Source organism: Musca domestica, unplaced genomic scaffold, assembly GCF_030504385.1.
Source record: "Musca domestica strain aabys unplaced genomic scaffold, Musca_domestica.polishedcontigs.V.1.1 85, whole genome shotgun sequence".
NCBI lineage: Eukaryota > Metazoa > Arthropoda > Insecta > Diptera > Muscidae > Musca > Musca domestica.
In genome coordinates this window covers 2,153,786-2,170,456 of record NW_026712418.1, presented here as the reverse complement: position 1 = coordinate 2,170,456, position 16,671 = coordinate 2,153,786, and the positions used below count along the sequence as shown (strand labels likewise).

The following is a 16,671-nucleotide window of genomic DNA, read 5'->3' as shown; positions in this document are numbered from 1 at the left end:
TGCAATGTTTGCACAAAAGACAGAAAATTCTCTCAACTTCAAAGAAACTAGAAAAATACAACTCTGTACTGGAGTCTTATAGTTTCACATAGACTTTTAAATAAGCAATAGGCTTTCAGGCTTTGTTTGTTTTTATTTTTTTTTTTACAAAAATCTTATATTGGGAAATCCCGCGAAACAAGAATGGAAGTTCAGGGTTATTCCACGAGATGGAATCTAAAATAGTAGGACGATACAGTTTTATCACAAAATTGTACAACTTGTTACCCATTTACGCCGAAAATTTGCATTTATTTTGCAACCAATTTTGAAATAATTTTAAATTATTGTATTTTTTATTCAAAACAATACACACACATACACCAAATTTGTATTTTTTTTTTTTGGCATAATAAAGGCACCAAAAGAAAGAAATTGCATTTTGGGGGTAGCTTTGTTCTACCTTCTGTAATTGTGCCATGGGAGTGAGTACATAAGCAGCTTGAAGCCTTCCTATGGTATATTTTGTGACATATCATAAAGGAATTCCAGAGTCACACTCGAATTCTGCCGTCGTCTTTTCCTTTTAATTTGACATTAACCTTTAACTGACTAGGTGAAATTTTGGAGGTATTTTATGACGTTGTGGTAAATGAATAACAAGTGAATGCAATCAAAAACGAGTACTGTTCGATTACAAAATTCTGAAGCCAATTTGAGAGTTTAAAAGTAATGAAAATAAATCTAGCTTGGATAAATATGCACCACATAGTCTAAATCAACCTCGCACTGTATTACCACAACTTAACATTACACGTCGCCGCAATTGACATCTGTGCGTCGATACTGCCGTTCACCATCCAATCAGGTAAATTCACAATTTGTGGTGGTGACTCAGTTGGAAAGCAAAGTGAGAATGTCAATTTTTATGCTAGAAAATTTAACAAGAATTTAATTAGCAATTCAATTGAGAAAACAAAACAGAATTTATTACAAGAAAAGAGTGCAATTTTTTTATTCTATACAACGGGCTATACTTTTGTTGCATACGCAATAAAAGACTGAGAGACTCATACAAAGGAGGACAAGTGCGATTAGAAAAAAGCTACGCAGAGGCGAAAAATTCAAGTAACCAGCCCAGCCCCGAATACGCAAGCAAACGACGTAAACTACTCCATTCACTCCCCAAGCCAGCGAAGTAATTATTGTTGACAATATTACTTTGAAGTGAAGTGATAATTAGTTCAAAACAATTATCGGAAGAAACTAAAGGAGCCACTGCCGCTGTGTACCTTTCAAAAAAAAGCAATAAGTAATTTAATTGTCTCTCTTGCTGTGTATACGTGGGCCACTTAATGTTCCGTTTTCTTTTGTATTTTGTGTTCATATAGAAAAACAACAGCAACAAAATGTCTGGAGATTTTGCAAATCCTTTGCGTAAATTCAAATTGGTCTTTTTGGGCGAACAGAGTGTGGGCAAAACATCGCTAATTACACGCTTCATGTACGACAGTTTCGACAACACCTACCAGGCCACCATTGGCATTGATTTCCTTTCAAAGACTATGTACTTGGAAGATCGTACAGTGCGCTTACAGCTGTGGGATACTGCTGGTCAGGAACGTTTCCGTTCCCTTATACCATCATATATACGGGATTCGACCGTGGCAGTTGTGGTCTATGATATCACCAACACAAATTCATTCCATCAAACGTCCAAATGGATCGATGACGTGCGAACTGAAAGAGGCAGTGATGTCATTATCATGTTAGTGGGCAATAAAACAGATCTCTCGGACAAACGGCAAGTGTCGACGGAGGAGGGCGAACGCAAAGCGAAAGAGTTGAATGTTATGTTTATTGAGACAAGTGCCAAAGCCGGCTATAACGTAAAACAGCTGTTTCGACGTGTGGCAGCTGCATTGCCGGGTATGGACTCGGCGACAGAGAATAAGCCAAACGAAGATATGCAAGAAATCACTCTTGACACACAGAAAGAGACAAAAGATCCTGAGGGAGGCTGTGCCTGCTGAATGCTGCCGTTGATATCAGTTCTAACTTCAACATTTCATTGATTCCTCCTCCAATTGTCGTTGACGTCGGCCCCTACTCCCAAAACATTCATTTCACCCAAACCAAATTCATATACTATGAATGATGACATACCAGGCTAGCAGAGGGAAATCTATCAACAATGCCTAAGAGGGCATTGTTCATTGTTTTCTTCTGTTTTTATAAGGCAACATCCTCTCAATTTCCATAGCGAAAACAAGACTTTGTGGAACTTAATTTTTTAAACTAGTAAAGTAGCTAAAAATTAACCCTAACACAAGAAACAAAGTGGAATAAAATATTTTTAAAAAAGAAACAAGCCAAAATGTGTGTTGTGTACACAGTTTTCAAAATATATACGGGAAAGTAATTTTATATTTCAAATGGATTTGTTTTTATCGACATACATACATATTTTTAAAACTGACTTTCAATCACTTTTAATGGCAACTTCACACACACACATTTTTATATATATTCTTACATTCATTTCTACTATACATTTATTATTTTTTAAAGATATATGTAATATTTAAGTTTATTTATAACGTAAAATAAATAAATAAATAAATACTTATAATAACACAAGGAAAATGAAAATTAATAAGAAAATCCATTTAAAATAAAAGCAAAGGAATGACATGGCTTATGTTTTTCTTTATGTCGTCAGTGTAAGTCTTCTTTATGAAATTTTGTTATTATATGTTTTAAGTCGGCTATTAGAGTTAGAGGAACTTTTTTCTTATTATCCATCCTTAATCATATTTTTTACTTTCTAGAACAATGATATGCCCATTTAGAATTTTTAGTGATATACTACAATATACTTGTTGTGCGAACACAAAATTGTCATATCAAGTCCATTGTTTGCAATTTAGTTAATTTTAACTTGTTCTGTTGTTGTGTCCATATATGAATTTAATAATGCAAAGCAAATTAAATATTTCTTAACCTCATAAATTAATATAATCTGAAATTTGTTTCGAAATCCTACGTTATCTTATCGCTCAATTTTATCTTGAATACGTTTGTGGGTAAATGGTCTACTGATCTAAATTCAACGACATGTACTTTTAATCATCATCGTTCGGCGAAAATATGTGCAATCACAGAGTGATTGAAAGCCATTATCTTTTTAAAAATAAGCGCAACAGTTGGCCACCTTTTAAAATTACAAGTTGGATATGGCAAACAAAGTGTGAATGAAATTGCTTTCAAAACGACGTTTTTATCAGCATTAGCAACTTTTTTCTAAATGGATTGGGTAGATTTCTTATCGATATATGGGCATGTTAAAGAGTTCAGTGCTCGTTATCTGACTGTTGCGATCAGTTTGGAATGGGAACACTTTGTTGGTGCATAATAATCTCAGTCCAATCATGAATATCTGTACGGATTTCTATTCCTGTGGAAGTATTTTTAACAAGAGTTCATTTCTTTAATTTATTTATATCAAAAGGGTAGTGGAATAACCTACTGACTTATAGTCAACGCCATGACGAAACGGCTGAAGCTGGGTTTTTGTAAATTAGTACTAAAAGGGTATGGAAAGTACTAAAATGTAGTAAAAATTGCATACATTGTATTGGACAAACGGAAAGAGTTAGAATTATCTAATTTGGAATAAGTCAATGATGGAGTGCAGCACAGATGGTAATCGAAACTTTGGTATTTTTGAGTGCCAACCTTGCTTTCCAAAATTCTCCAGACACAATAGTCCAACGGTTGGTATCCGGAGATTTTGGTGGCCATTGTGCGCTAGAAATGAAGCGAGGAACCTCATTTTGTAACCATTCTTGGGTGGCGTGTGCTGAGTGCGATGGCGCTAAGTCCTGTTGGAATGTCCGAGGTCTGCGGCCAAAATTTTTGCATGCCCAAGGCTTTAATACACCATCCAGATGCCACGGTCGATTAATACGAGCGGAGAGCAACCATCGGCTGTTATGGCGGCCCACACCATCACCATGGTCGGCGCTTGAGTTCTGATGGCCAACCGAAATTGCACATTTTCAGCTGACCTCTTTGGCAGCCTATTAATTGACCCAATTCCAAATTTAGTGTAATTTAGTAGCTTTCGCACAAATATAGGACGCTTGTTCAAAACCACCTCTATAATTTAAACTTGACAACAAAAGATACCTAAAGAATAAATTTCGAGATTCCAGCCTTATTTCTTTCCCCAATACCAAATTTACTATCATTTAGTAGTCTTCGTACAAATATAGGATGTATTTTTAAAACCACCTCCATATCTTACCCACAGACACCAAGAGAGACCTCGTTATCTGACTGTTGTTGCAGTTTTTTCTTCTCACCGTGTACTAATGTAAAAACCAAAAAACTTGAGGTCTGTATTATTATTGCTGTAGCTTTTTGTTGGACATATTTCAATTCTTTTGCAAACTTTCTTTCGTTTTACAATTGAGATTTTCCCGGAGAAAATGTGATTTTGAGAGCATTTGCTACCCAGTAACAATACTCATTACCAAATAATGGTTCCTTGATGCATGGAACTAGTTAAATTACAATATTGTGTGACGTGACTACGATGAGACAAAATATGTACTTACAATTTTGCCTTGGATTACAAAAAAAAAAAAACGTTTCCATAAAAACAACATGATTTTCTGTGTTGCCCACTCATAGGCAATTAGCGGGTATTTTTATTCAATAATATTGCTAACAATATTTTTATTTGAGGCATTTAAATGACAATACAAATGCATGCTTGCTTATACATTCATCTCATAAAGTTGAACTTCTCACCATATACTGTTGTTTTGAATCGTTTGTTTAAATAAATAGTTATTTTAAGAAAAAAGAAATTGAATTAAGTAATATTCTCGAAATATTTTAAAACCATCTAAAAACTATCTTCATTTGTAATGAATTCATCGCGAATTTTTTGTAGTTTAGTTATCAAATCAGCAATGGAAACTTCACCGTGAACCTTGTTGTCGCGTGTACGAACATTAACCGTATTCGAGGAGCGTTCCTTTTCGCCAACCACCAGAATAAAGTTAAACTGAGCCAGCTGAGCATTACGAATTTTCTTATTCATTGTATCGCCAGCATCACAATCAGCTTCGACCATAAAGCCAGCCGCGTGCAATTGATCTCGTACAGATTGGGCATATTCATCGAATTGAGGTCCAACAGGAACGACCATTACTTGACGTGGTGACAACCAGAATGGCCATTTGCCAGCATAATTCTCTGTGAGAATGGCAATCATACGTTCAACAGATCCCAAAATGGCTCTGTGGATGATAACTGGACGTTTCTTTTCACCATCATCGGAAATGTAGTTCAAGTTGAAACGTATCGGAAGTTGGAAATCCAATTGTATTGTGGCACATTGATGGGCTCTCTTCAATGCATCCATAATGGTAATATCAATTTTGGGGCCATAGAAAGCACCATCGCCAGGATTTTCTTTCCATGGCATACCGAACTCATCAAGAGATTCCGCCAAAGCTTTTTCGGCAGCATTCCATTGCTCCAACTCGCCCAAATACTTTTCTGGTCTGGTAGAAAGCACCAAATTGAAGGAGAAACCAAAGATAGTGTACACATGGCGTAAAAAGTCCAAGCAACCCTTCATTTCGCTCTTGATTTGCTCAGGAGCACAGAAAATATGGGCATCATCTTGTTGGAAACGGCGTACACGGGTGAGTCCAGTCAATGCACCGGACAGTTCATTGCGATGCAAGACACCAAAGTCGGCCATACGTAAAGGCAATTCACGCCATGAACGGTTGCGCACATCAAACATTAAACTATGAAGGAAAAAGTAAATGAAAAGGGTTTCTTTGGATTTTTGTTCAATATAACAACACCTACCAGTGGCCAGGACAGTTCATGGGTTTCAATGCGAATGTTTCCTTTTCAGCCTCAAATGAGAACATATTCTCAGCATAATGTTGCCAATGTCCAGATGTTATCCACAATTTAGAGTTGTAAATATTTGGAGTGATAACCTCTTGGAAGCCCCGCTTCCTGTACTCGGACTTAATGAAATTCATTAGAGTATTATAGATATGGGCACCCCTGGGTTGGAAGAAGCACGATCCGGGAGAAAGTTCATGGAAAAAGAACAGCTCCTGCTCTTTACCAATCTTGCGATGATCACGTTTTGCGGCTTCTTCTTGTATTTTTTCCCATTCCTTGAGTTGCTTTGGATCGGGGAAAGAGATGCCATAGACACGTTGCAATGATTCGGCATCGGCCTTACCTTCCCAGTAGGTGGAGGAATTCTTGGTGATCTTCAAAGCCTTTACTTTACCAGTGTGGCGTACATGAGGACCACGACATAAATCGATCAAGGGACCACACTTATAGACCGTGGTAGTTTCAGTATTGACTTTTTCATTCAAAATTCTACATTTGAATTCATTGTACTTGAACATTTCCAATAAGTCAGCTTTTTTCATTTCTAGACGTTCGAATGGTTGTTTTTCCTTTACGATTTGTTTAACCAAACCCTCCATGACTGGGTAATCGTTGGTGGAAATCTAAAATAAAGAAATTAATTACCTTCCAAGGACGGGAAAAAATGCAAACATTTTAATACTTACACCCTCCCCATCCAAATACATGTCGTAGTAGAAACCATCAGCAATTGGTGGACCGTAACACAAATGACCACCATATATACGTTCCATAGCTTCGCCCATAATATGAGCAGAACTATGCCAGAAAACGGCCTGAGCATCGGGATCATCAAATTTCAGCAAATGCAAGGTACAATCTCCCTCCAAGACACGATCCAAATCCCACACTTCACCATTAACTTTGGAAATAATGGTGTTATCAGCCAGGCCTTGGCTAATGCCCTTAGCCACATCGTAGGGGGTAGTTTCCCATGATGTGCCATCGACTTGCTTGCCATCGGGTAAAGTAATTTTAATTGGATTACGTGGTTTGGCAGCCAATTCGGCTAAATATTCAGCTTTGCATTTTTCCCACAAAGCATTGCGTTCCTCAATATATGCTGGCCATGGATTAAGTTCTTTGACTGAAAAAATAATGCGAAATGAAAACGTTTAATCAATTGAATATTTATATCAAATAAATAAAAAATGTCGGAAATAGCATCATATTTTAGAATAAGTTTAGATTTTTTCAAATTAATCACCTTCTTGACCTTTGGAAGAATTATGCTTATTTCGCTTTCTTTTAGCGTTTTGTTTTCCAACATCTTGAACCCTATGTGGAGGAGAAAGGAATGGTCCGATCTCTATTATCTTTATAACTGATCTTTTGTTAATGGAAATCTTGAGATGTGTCAAGTCTGAATGGAATCGGATTTTAATTTCGCGTTTTATGAGCTTCATGAATATTCAGAAATTTGACCCTTTGTGAGGGAGCTACCAGAAGGTGTGTACCGATGTAACCCATCTTTAGACCAGACCTTGGGTTTATATAAATATTGAGATGTGTGTAATTTGAAGACAATCGGACATTTATAAGAGTTATAATTATTCCAAATTTTGACCCTTTGTGGGGGATGTACTGGATGGAGTTGACGGATATTGTCCATTTTCGCACATGACCTAGCACTGATGCAAATATTAGGATTTGCAAAGTTGGAGCACAATCGGACATCGCCAGATCAACTCCAAATATCCTAAAACGGATTTGGTCCCAAGAGACCTAGGGTCTAAAACCTTCGATGAGGCACGTTTTGGACGTATCAAATGATATAATTTGAGGGTGAGATGAAAAAACTGCAACCAACTTCAGACTGTTGTCGTTTCTAAGCCACTCGTCCGACAGCTGTTAAAATTATTCCAGTGACAGCTCATTATATTGTTTTGCTGAGAATTTTCCAGAAAAAAAGTTATGCGTGATGGAATTCGAGCGTGATAGTGTGATTTCTTTATATTTTTCTGGAAAACCACAAGTGGCTATCGTTAGAGCACTCCAGCATTTAAACGGGAATAAATCTTTTGTCAAGGGAGTGGACGGAATACAACAGCAACATCAGCAGAAATGGTTCGAAAAGTAAAGAAGCGACTTGATCGAAACCTTCGTCGCAGGGGCCGAAAAATGGCTCGTGAGCTGAACATATCGCAATGTTCCATTCGGGAAATATTGATAAATGAGCTCAAGGTAAAGCCATTGAAATTCCAAAAAGTGCAGGAACTTACACCACAACAGAAAGAAAATAGACTCAAAAGAGCTAAAGAGTTGCTTCGCTTGCCCGAAAGTGGTGAACTGCCGATGAGAAAACATTCGTTGTCCAGCAGCTTGTAAACAAACAAAACGATTGTGTTTACTTGCCAAAGAGGTCAACTGAAAATGTGCACCTTAGGTTGGCCACCAGAACTCAAGCGCCGGCCATGGTGATGGTGTGGGCCGCCATAACAGCCGATGGTCGCTCTTCGCTCGTATTAATCGTCCGTGTCATCAGAATCAATGCCGAATATTATCGCGCTAATATTCTGTAGAGTGTATTAAAGCCTTGGTCAAGCAAACATTTTGTCCGCAGACCTTGGGCATTCCAAAAGGACTCAAGACCATCGCACTCAGTTAAAGTTATTCTAAAATTGGATGCTATTTCCGACATTTTTTGCTTTCATTCAATAAAATTTAAAATAAATGTAAAAATTATTGCGTTTGACTTTGTTGCAGTTTTTTTTTATTCCACCCTGTATGTCTGTCATAACTTGCGAAACAAGTCGGCGATTTTTTACAACTTGCTATATATAAATATTTCTCTTAACCAGAATTCTGAGATGATTATCGAAATTTACATCAGTCTTAGGTCAGACACGAATTGGTCAATATTGGCCAACTGCTTCCCCCATAATGGGTCAGCAGTTTGAATAATCATAACTCAAGGCTGGGGATATATATCGGTCGGCAAAGCCGACTGTTGTTAAGGTCTATTCCCCATGACGTGCCCCTAAAAGCTGGTATGTGACAAAGATAATGTCTAAGGTTTCAATTTTTTCCAAGCATTAAATGAGCACAAGAATTACATAGATAACTGCGGAGTGTTAATTAATTGATCTACCGGCTACAATTCTTGATCTAATATAATATAATAAACAAATGATTTGGTAAATTCTACTCTACACTTACATTTTAACTATTTGTAAAAGAATATTTCAAGCATTGTTTAATAAACGGGCTTACCTTTCTTGCCACCATCAGTAGCTGGAGCATTCTTTTGCTTCTCCTTCTTCATTTTATTGGCCTGTAAATATCAAAATAAGAAAAATCAATAACACACAATATTTTTGTCTTCGTCTCAATAAATTTAGGGCATAGAAAACAACACTTCAACATTAACAAAAAAAGAAACAATCGAATATTTAGGTGTGTGTGTGTATGTATTGTTAAAAAGCCGTCTGTGATAGGTCTTGTCGTATCTTTACGTGTCAATATATCAGAAGGTAAATAGTTAATGAAACTTTGTCTATGATTCGTGTTTTTGTATAATGGAAGAATTCTTATATTTTTCGTGAAGTACTTTTTTTGTCATTTTACAACTCCAATGAAAACAACGTGTTTTTATTTATGAGTGTGCGTATGTGTATGTATCTTTTTCTCCACTAAAGTTGTTCTTGGCGTTGAATAAAAATTTTTAAACAGCTGTGTAATTGTTGTCTTCTTGTCTTGTACTGATTCACTTTAAAAATAAAAACGTAGTCATGTATTAATCAAATGGAAGTAAACACAAGAAGCGACTGATGCAATAACATGGGTTAATTGTGATATATTGCAGGATAGGATGTGTGATGAAAATAAGGTGAAATAGTGGTAACACTGGGAAAAAGCTTTAAGTTATATACAGAGTTGTAAAAATATTGGAGCCTTGCGATATGGTTGCCGTTGCAATTTCTCGAAAACTAACTTCTACAGATAAAACTGCACACAAGGAGATAACAGGTGGATTAGAAATCTTTTATAACTATGGGATTTTAGATGTAATTGGACAATTCATATTTAGACATTAATTACGAAATAATATTACGCAATGACAATCAAAATAGCCCAATTTTAACTTACAAACATTTTTTTTGGTCCGAATAATTTACTTTCTCATTTCATAAAACAAGCTAGTTCTTGCAAGCCAAAATTTGTTATTAAAATCATAAGTACATAAGTACTGTTATAAATGAAATGGAGGTTGTGGTGAAAATATACCCTAGCTGGGGAAATGTAATATCCAAATCCCTATACGTCTTATAATTTTTATACCCTCCACCATAATATGGAGAGTATATTAAGTTTGTCATTCCGTTTGTAACACCTCGAAATATACATTTTAGATCCCACAAAGTATATATATTCTTGATCAGCATAAAATTCTATGTCTATCCGTATGCGGAAATCACTCTAGCTTACGAACGAAATGAAGTAGATTGATAACATTTTACTCAATTGTATATTATGTCTGCAGGACTTTTGATATTGAAAATGGCCCATGTAGGTCCACGTCTTCGTATAGCCCCCATATAACGGTACCTCCCGATATTCGGTACTTTGATTATTTAAGCAACATTATTCACCGGAATTGTTTCAAATTTGATATTTGAAGTTCGTAATGGATACTACAGCCTATGACAGGAGATTGCCTGTGCAGGTTCACGTCTTCGTATAGCCTCCATATAATGCTTCCTCCCTTTTTTGGTATTTTGATGACTTTAGCGACATTATTCACCGGAATTGTTTCAAATTTGATATTTGACCTCCCATATAACAGTACCTACCGATATTCGGTATTTTGATGATTTTAGCGACATTATTCACAGGAATTGCTTCAAATTTGGTGTTTAAATTTCTTAATGAATACTACAACCTAAGACAGAAAATTGTCTGTGCAGGCCCACGTCTCCGTATATCTCCCATATTACGGTATATCCCTATATTCGGAATTTTGATGATTTTAGCTACATTGTTCACCGAATTTTTTTTATTTAAGTTTCGCATTTGAATATTGTAATGGTTTATGACAAAAATGCCTATGCAAGTCCACGTCGTCGTGTAGACCCTAATATAACGACTACATTCGGTATTTTTAAGATTTTAACAGAATTTTTAACGGATTTTTGTTTTAATTTCCTTAATCGTGGAGGGTATTCAAAGATCGGCCGGCCGAACTTACTGCTTTTTTACTTTTTTTTTTTTTTGAAGTTTTTTTTTCCCATTGGTATGTATTTTTACTCTGGTTCCGGGATACTATTTTTTTCTTGGGGGACGGAGCCGGGACACCAGATTTCCATCCACTTACCCAATATAGACAAAAAGGTATTAAACAAAAAGGGGTTTTAAAAAAATTCGGGTCCAACTATAACTTCCGAACCGATTTAAATGACCCCATTAAACGATACCTATATTGTCTATATCACGTAAGTGGATGCGGGTCTAGCCCAGGTCTTGAACCCGGACTTTCGGGTCAAAAATCTGGGGTCACGGGTCCGTCCCACAAGAAAATAATAGTTTCCGGAAATCAGGGTAAAATACCTACCTAAACTAGAGTTGTTCCCACAATTTCTCCACACAAATTTTAGTCTCTCCATTCACAAACCAACAATATATGGTGCCCCTTGCAGAGCCAAAGTGTAAATTTAATTCTCATCATTTCAAAACCATACACCTTTAGTTGCAACCCCAAATTTTACAACTCTGAATACCATTCAGCATACGTAACAGGGGTAAATGCACATGCATTCAATTTCAATATGAATCACTTTCGATTCTACTTTTGAAACACAAAACTCTTAAATGTAATTAAAAAAAAACAAACACAAATATTAGTTTAAACAAATTACTATCTGTTTAACAAACGCATAATAACACCAACCAAAGTAGCGTAAGATCTTAAAAGTGTCCCCTGATTAATACAGCAATTTATTTCCCGGTATGGTTGAAATAGGTGCTGTTGTTGTTGTTGTGAAGAACGTTGTCTGCTGTGGCTGCTCAGCTCTTTTTGGACTGAAAGACTGACACAACTATTTGCCGATTGAAGCACACGTAGATATTGACTGCTCGAAATTAAGCGTATTTGAAATGCCTTTAATTCGTTTCGTTTTAACACTTGCACAAATGTATTCATTACTTTTCAATAGATATATAGCTTCGATTAAATTTAGTGTTAAATGTAAATTAATTTAACATGCCTTTTCTTTATTTAAATCCAAATTTTGCAAATCTGGTACCACGTTGTCAACCATTTTACTAGCGATAATTTGACAGACAGAAGTTATTCTCTCTTAAAATGCCTAGGGATAACTTGAAGTTGTACGCAAGACCATGTGTCAAGTGCTCATAGTCTACAGTGACATGGTAATACATCAATTTGGGTTTTGCCGCGATAAAAAGAGGTAAATGAAATAATTATTTTTTAAATGTTTCTTGTTTCAAATGATATTAGAATTCAAAATTTAGGGAAGATATGAAAGTTAACATTTGTCAGATGGTATAGAGAACCTGTAATAGCCAGAATTTTAGATTAAGTTCGATGGAAAAGGGAAAAATGCCACTCTGTAATAGAGTCCAACAGTAAGTTTACATATAAATGTGTTAAACCACAGGATTTGAATTAAAATTGTCATATCCATTTATATACTTCAAAAATACATCCTCTTAACCCTACAACAATTAAAATATTAGGATTTTCCACAATATAGAGTACAAAATAGGAAGAAAATATAGTTTCATCTCAAAATATTAAAATTCACTCCCCACTTACGTGGAAAATAAGAATTTTTGTAACAACTGATTTTGAAAAGATAGGTGTGTCTTTTTATCCTCAATTTCATTGCAATTGTTGCAAATTGGTACTGAAAGTTAACACAAAAGTTCTGCAATTTTCTCCTCCCTGTGATTTATACTTGAGAAACCAATTTCAAAGCATCATTACGATTTAGCCCTTCCCTTCTGTTGTAATAACGCTAGAGTCAAAACGCATAACATTTGGCACAGATCTGTCTTTTGTTTGCAGGCAGGCCAAGATCGAAGATAAGCAATATCGGTCCACGATATCGTATAGCCCCCATATAACGGTACTCCCCGATATTCGGTATTTTGATGATTGTAGCCAATTTTTTTAATGAAAATCCACAAAAGGAGTTCCTTCTGAGTACTTCCTGGCATAGTACAATAAAATGGTAAGGTAGAGCTCCCAGCTAATTACAATTTTTTTCTAAGTGTGCCTGACTTCTGCCAATTTTGTGTATGGGTTTGTTGTTTTGAAAAATAAAAACAAAATATTTTTAAAATCAATGATTGGAAGAAACTTAAATTGCGTGAAGCGCATTAGTAATATTAACCAGATTTGACATGGAATTGAAAGATTGAACACTTGAGATCATATTTTTGAGAGAATATCCAGACATTTTATTCATCTTTCCCGCTATTTGACTAATTTTTGAAATGAACAGAAAATATCAAATATATGAAAAGAACTTGTTGGATATAATTTTGAATAATTCTGACAGGAAGCGGACATAGCCTCAGGGCTGTATTTCTGTAGTTTTACAAAGCAGTTCTACCTCCTTATTGCACCATGCTTCTTGGAAGAGAAATGTCTATATAGGTCCACGATATCGTATGTAATCCGCCGAAATTCGATATTTGGACGATTTTAGAGACATTCACCGGAATTGATTTTAATTTCGTATTCAGAGTTTGTAATGGGAACTACAGTATATGACAGAAAATAGTCTATGCAGGTCCAGGTCTTCGTATAGCCCCGATATAACGGTGCCTCCCTATATTCGGTATTTTGATGAGATCTTGACAATGAGATGTTGTCAAATGTATAAATTTGAAAAAAAAAAAAAAATTAAAACATATGATTGCATGACTTTACCTTCTTAGTTCTACCATGATTTTACCTTACTCACCGCATTTTTTTTAAGTTTCGTATTTAAATATTGTAAAGGCTTATGACAAAAGTTACCTATGTAGGTCCACGTCTTCATATAAACCCCAATATAACGGCTATATTAAGTGTTTTTAAGATTTTAACAGAATTTTTAACGGATTTAATTTTTGGCCCGGCCGAACTTACTGCTTTTTTACTTGTTTATTTTTGCGTGCTTGATTTCTTTTCATTGAATCTGTACTTATCAATTATGGATTCGTGATTCAATTAAATATTTGAAGTATTCTGAAAACTAAAATTATATATTTTTGGAGCAGAACATTAGAACATTGTTTATATATCCTCCATTTTATGGTTAAAGCTAATGTAAATGTTTACTTTTGTAATAATTGTCAAACTATTACATAATATTTGTTTAAATTAAAAACAATAAGACAGCAGATAATTGTGTTGTTCGCTCTTCCAAGTGTTTTGGCACGCGAACACAATCCCGTAATAAAAACAATTATGTACAAAAATGTAGATGTATATGTTTGTATTTAAATTTAGAAAAAAAAAAGCTTTAAAGGTATTTCTTAATTTTTTACATAATTTACAAAATTAGAGATATGTTGAACAATCAATTAAGCGAGCCATATATCTGATGTGCAGTCACCGCCTGGGTAACGCATTTCATGAGGCAATGTGGGTCCATAGGGTTCTTTGCCGAAATCAACCAAGAAATTTTCGTCTAATTTCATACCACCATTTTCATGGTCAATATCAATTTTAACAATGTGACCACCCTTCTCCACCATTTTGGGATACATCTATAGGAGGCAAAAATGGTTAAATGATTCCACTCGAAGTAACATTGGTCAGAAAAACATACCATTTTATCCCAAGCCGAGAAAAGAGATGTAGAGACATACAATCGTTTGCCATCCAGTGACAATTGCATCATTTGTGGTCCTCCCTCAAGACGGCGGCCCTTTACCACGCATGGCTCAGGACGTTCCTTGAAAAATGCAAAGTTGTTGCTATATTTTATCAGTTATAACTTAAAATTTCCTAATTTTTACCTTCAATTCTTTGTCTTCAATCACTTCAACATCTGTTAAATCTTTACAAATGGCCCCACCCAAAAATACTTGACCTGTAAGCTTTGGATTTTCTGGATCGGAAACATCATATTGACGCAAGTCACCATGACGCCATAAATTAATGTACAAATAACGATCATCCAATGAGAGTATAATATCAGAGACCATTCCACCAACAGGCTGAGGTTCATTATCGCCAAATTTCACCAATTTTGTTGGCACATCGATGACCTTTTTGCTTACGTACTCATCGCTATCTTCCTTCTTTTTGAAATAGAATACCTTGGCATTCAAAGCGCAACCGACAAAACCTTCGGCACGTTTGGGATCATGCATAAAGCGCACCTCGAGCGGTGTGAAACCCTCCATACCCAAGTCAATAGTTTGAAATAGAGTTCGGGTAGACCATTTGAAGAAATTTATACGGCATCCATACTGAGTTAGATCATTCATGTCTTCATCCCTCCAACCTCTGAAGGAAAAAAACAACAAGAAATTCAATCAAATTAGTCGTCATAATTAATTTAAAAAACTTAAATAATTACAACTGATCCTCTCTTTTCAAATTAATGAAGTTAATTTTATCTCTTCATTAATTGGCCCCAACCAAAATAAATTACACGAGTGCAAATCATTTCTTACCTTCTGAATTTCTTTGGAGCACCCCATTCGGACGAAACCATAACATCCCAATATGGTTGATACCAAAAATCATAACCACAATGGGGTTTCTTATCGCCCTTAATCCATGTACCTAGACAATTGAATTCCGAATCGAATAAAACAAAATCACATGTAGCATTTCCCTCGGCATCTCCCATAATCGAAATCATAATATTTCCATCGGCCAGGCAATGAGTTGTATGGGGAGCCGTTACATTATGGCTTTTTAAGACTTGTCCATCGACTACTTTACAAATTTCTGGTTTCCTGGGATCAGTTGCAACATCCAGAACATAAATAAAATCAGAATTAACCGATGGCAACACAAGTTTATCACGTTTTGGAATACGTTTGGCATTCTTGTCCACATAATAACAACTGGAACAGGCATTCCAACCGGAATGGTGTAATTCATTGCCGGTACGATTGGTGAAAGTGCGATGAATAACCTAGCAACATCAATAACAAATAATAACCAATCAAAGCAAAGTGTTATCTACACCACTTACCTGACAATAAGTGGGACTATCGGGATCAACATCGACCGTTGCAAGATAATCACCATGGGGCTCGTCCAAATTTGGCTGTACTGTCACCGTATACAATAACTTCTCTCGTGGACCATTTTTCATGGCATCAAGGGGCGTTGGATAGCCAGGTCCATGACAACATTCTAGAACATAGCAAAAGATGCATTTAAATATTTGCTGCGCAAAAATGTTCCTCAACGTAAACGTGTCCAAACTACAAATTTAATGTAATTATGATTTTACTTTGTTCACTCATTTTTGTTTCCTTTTCCCAATAGTCTACCGAAATTCTAATAGCGAAATGGACTCTTCCCCTATCGGAATACAACTGAATTCAAAATTTTGCCAAGTAACAAACCAAGAACCAATTCGTATTCAAGGCATAATCTTCATTTATTCCAGATCTATTTCTTCGTATCAAAAAGAAAGAGAACCGATAAGAACTTAAGCACTTGTACAGCTAAAGAGAGCAAACAGATCACATACATGACCAGCAAAATGCACGAGCAGTGTTGATAAACAA

At 35.8% G+C, this 16,671-nt stretch overlaps 3 protein-coding genes across 5 annotated transcripts; 1 reads left to right on the top strand and 2 right to left on the bottom strand.

Moving 5' to 3' along the window:
* Nucleotides 1-835: 835 nt before the first annotated feature.
* LOC101892835 (ras-related protein Rab6) lies at nt 836-3,019 on the top strand. The gene is made up of 2 exons (XM_005178877.4): nt 836-1,291; nt 1,371-3,019. Exon 2 carries the CDS (start codon nt 1,389-1,391, stop codon nt 2,010-2,012), a length of 624 nt encoding a protein of 207 aa, XP_005178934.1. The 5' UTR covers nt 836-1,291; nt 1,371-1,388; the 3' UTR covers nt 2,013-3,019.
* A 1,635-nt stretch (nt 3,020-4,654) lies between these two features.
* LOC101892549 (threonine--tRNA ligase 1, cytoplasmic) lies at nt 4,655-12,293 on the bottom strand. Of its 3 annotated transcripts, none has more exons than XM_005178876.4 (5): nt 12,165-12,293; nt 9,175-9,235; nt 6,609-7,048; nt 5,875-6,545; nt 4,655-5,810 (listed from the first exon to the last, which is right to left on the bottom strand). In XM_005178876.4, the coding sequence occupies exons 1-5, from the start codon at nt 12,216-12,218 to the stop codon at nt 4,895-4,897; spliced, it is 2,142 nt and encodes a 713-aa protein (XP_005178933.2). In that variant the 5' UTR covers nt 12,219-12,293; the 3' UTR covers nt 4,655-4,894. The 3 variants fall into 3 exon arrangements, with proteins under 3 accessions (XP_005178933.2, XP_005178932.2, XP_011290653.2); XM_005178875.3 differs by having other exon boundaries at nt 11,849-12,247; XM_011292351.3 differs by lacking the exon at nt 12,165-12,293 and adding an exon at nt 9,512-9,737.
* Nucleotides 12,294-14,378: 2,085 nt separating this feature from the next.
* Nucleotides 14,379-16,550, bottom strand: LOC101892377 (methanethiol oxidase). Its single transcript, XM_005178874.4, has 6 exons — nt 16,392-16,550; nt 16,128-16,291; nt 15,598-16,067; nt 14,935-15,427; nt 14,745-14,870; nt 14,379-14,682 (listed from the first exon to the last, which is right to left on the bottom strand). Exons 1-6 carry the CDS (start codon nt 16,402-16,404, stop codon nt 14,497-14,499), a joined length of 1,452 nt encoding a protein of 483 aa, XP_005178931.2. The 5' UTR covers nt 16,405-16,550; the 3' UTR covers nt 14,379-14,496.
* Nucleotides 16,551-16,671: the final 121 nt, after the last annotated feature.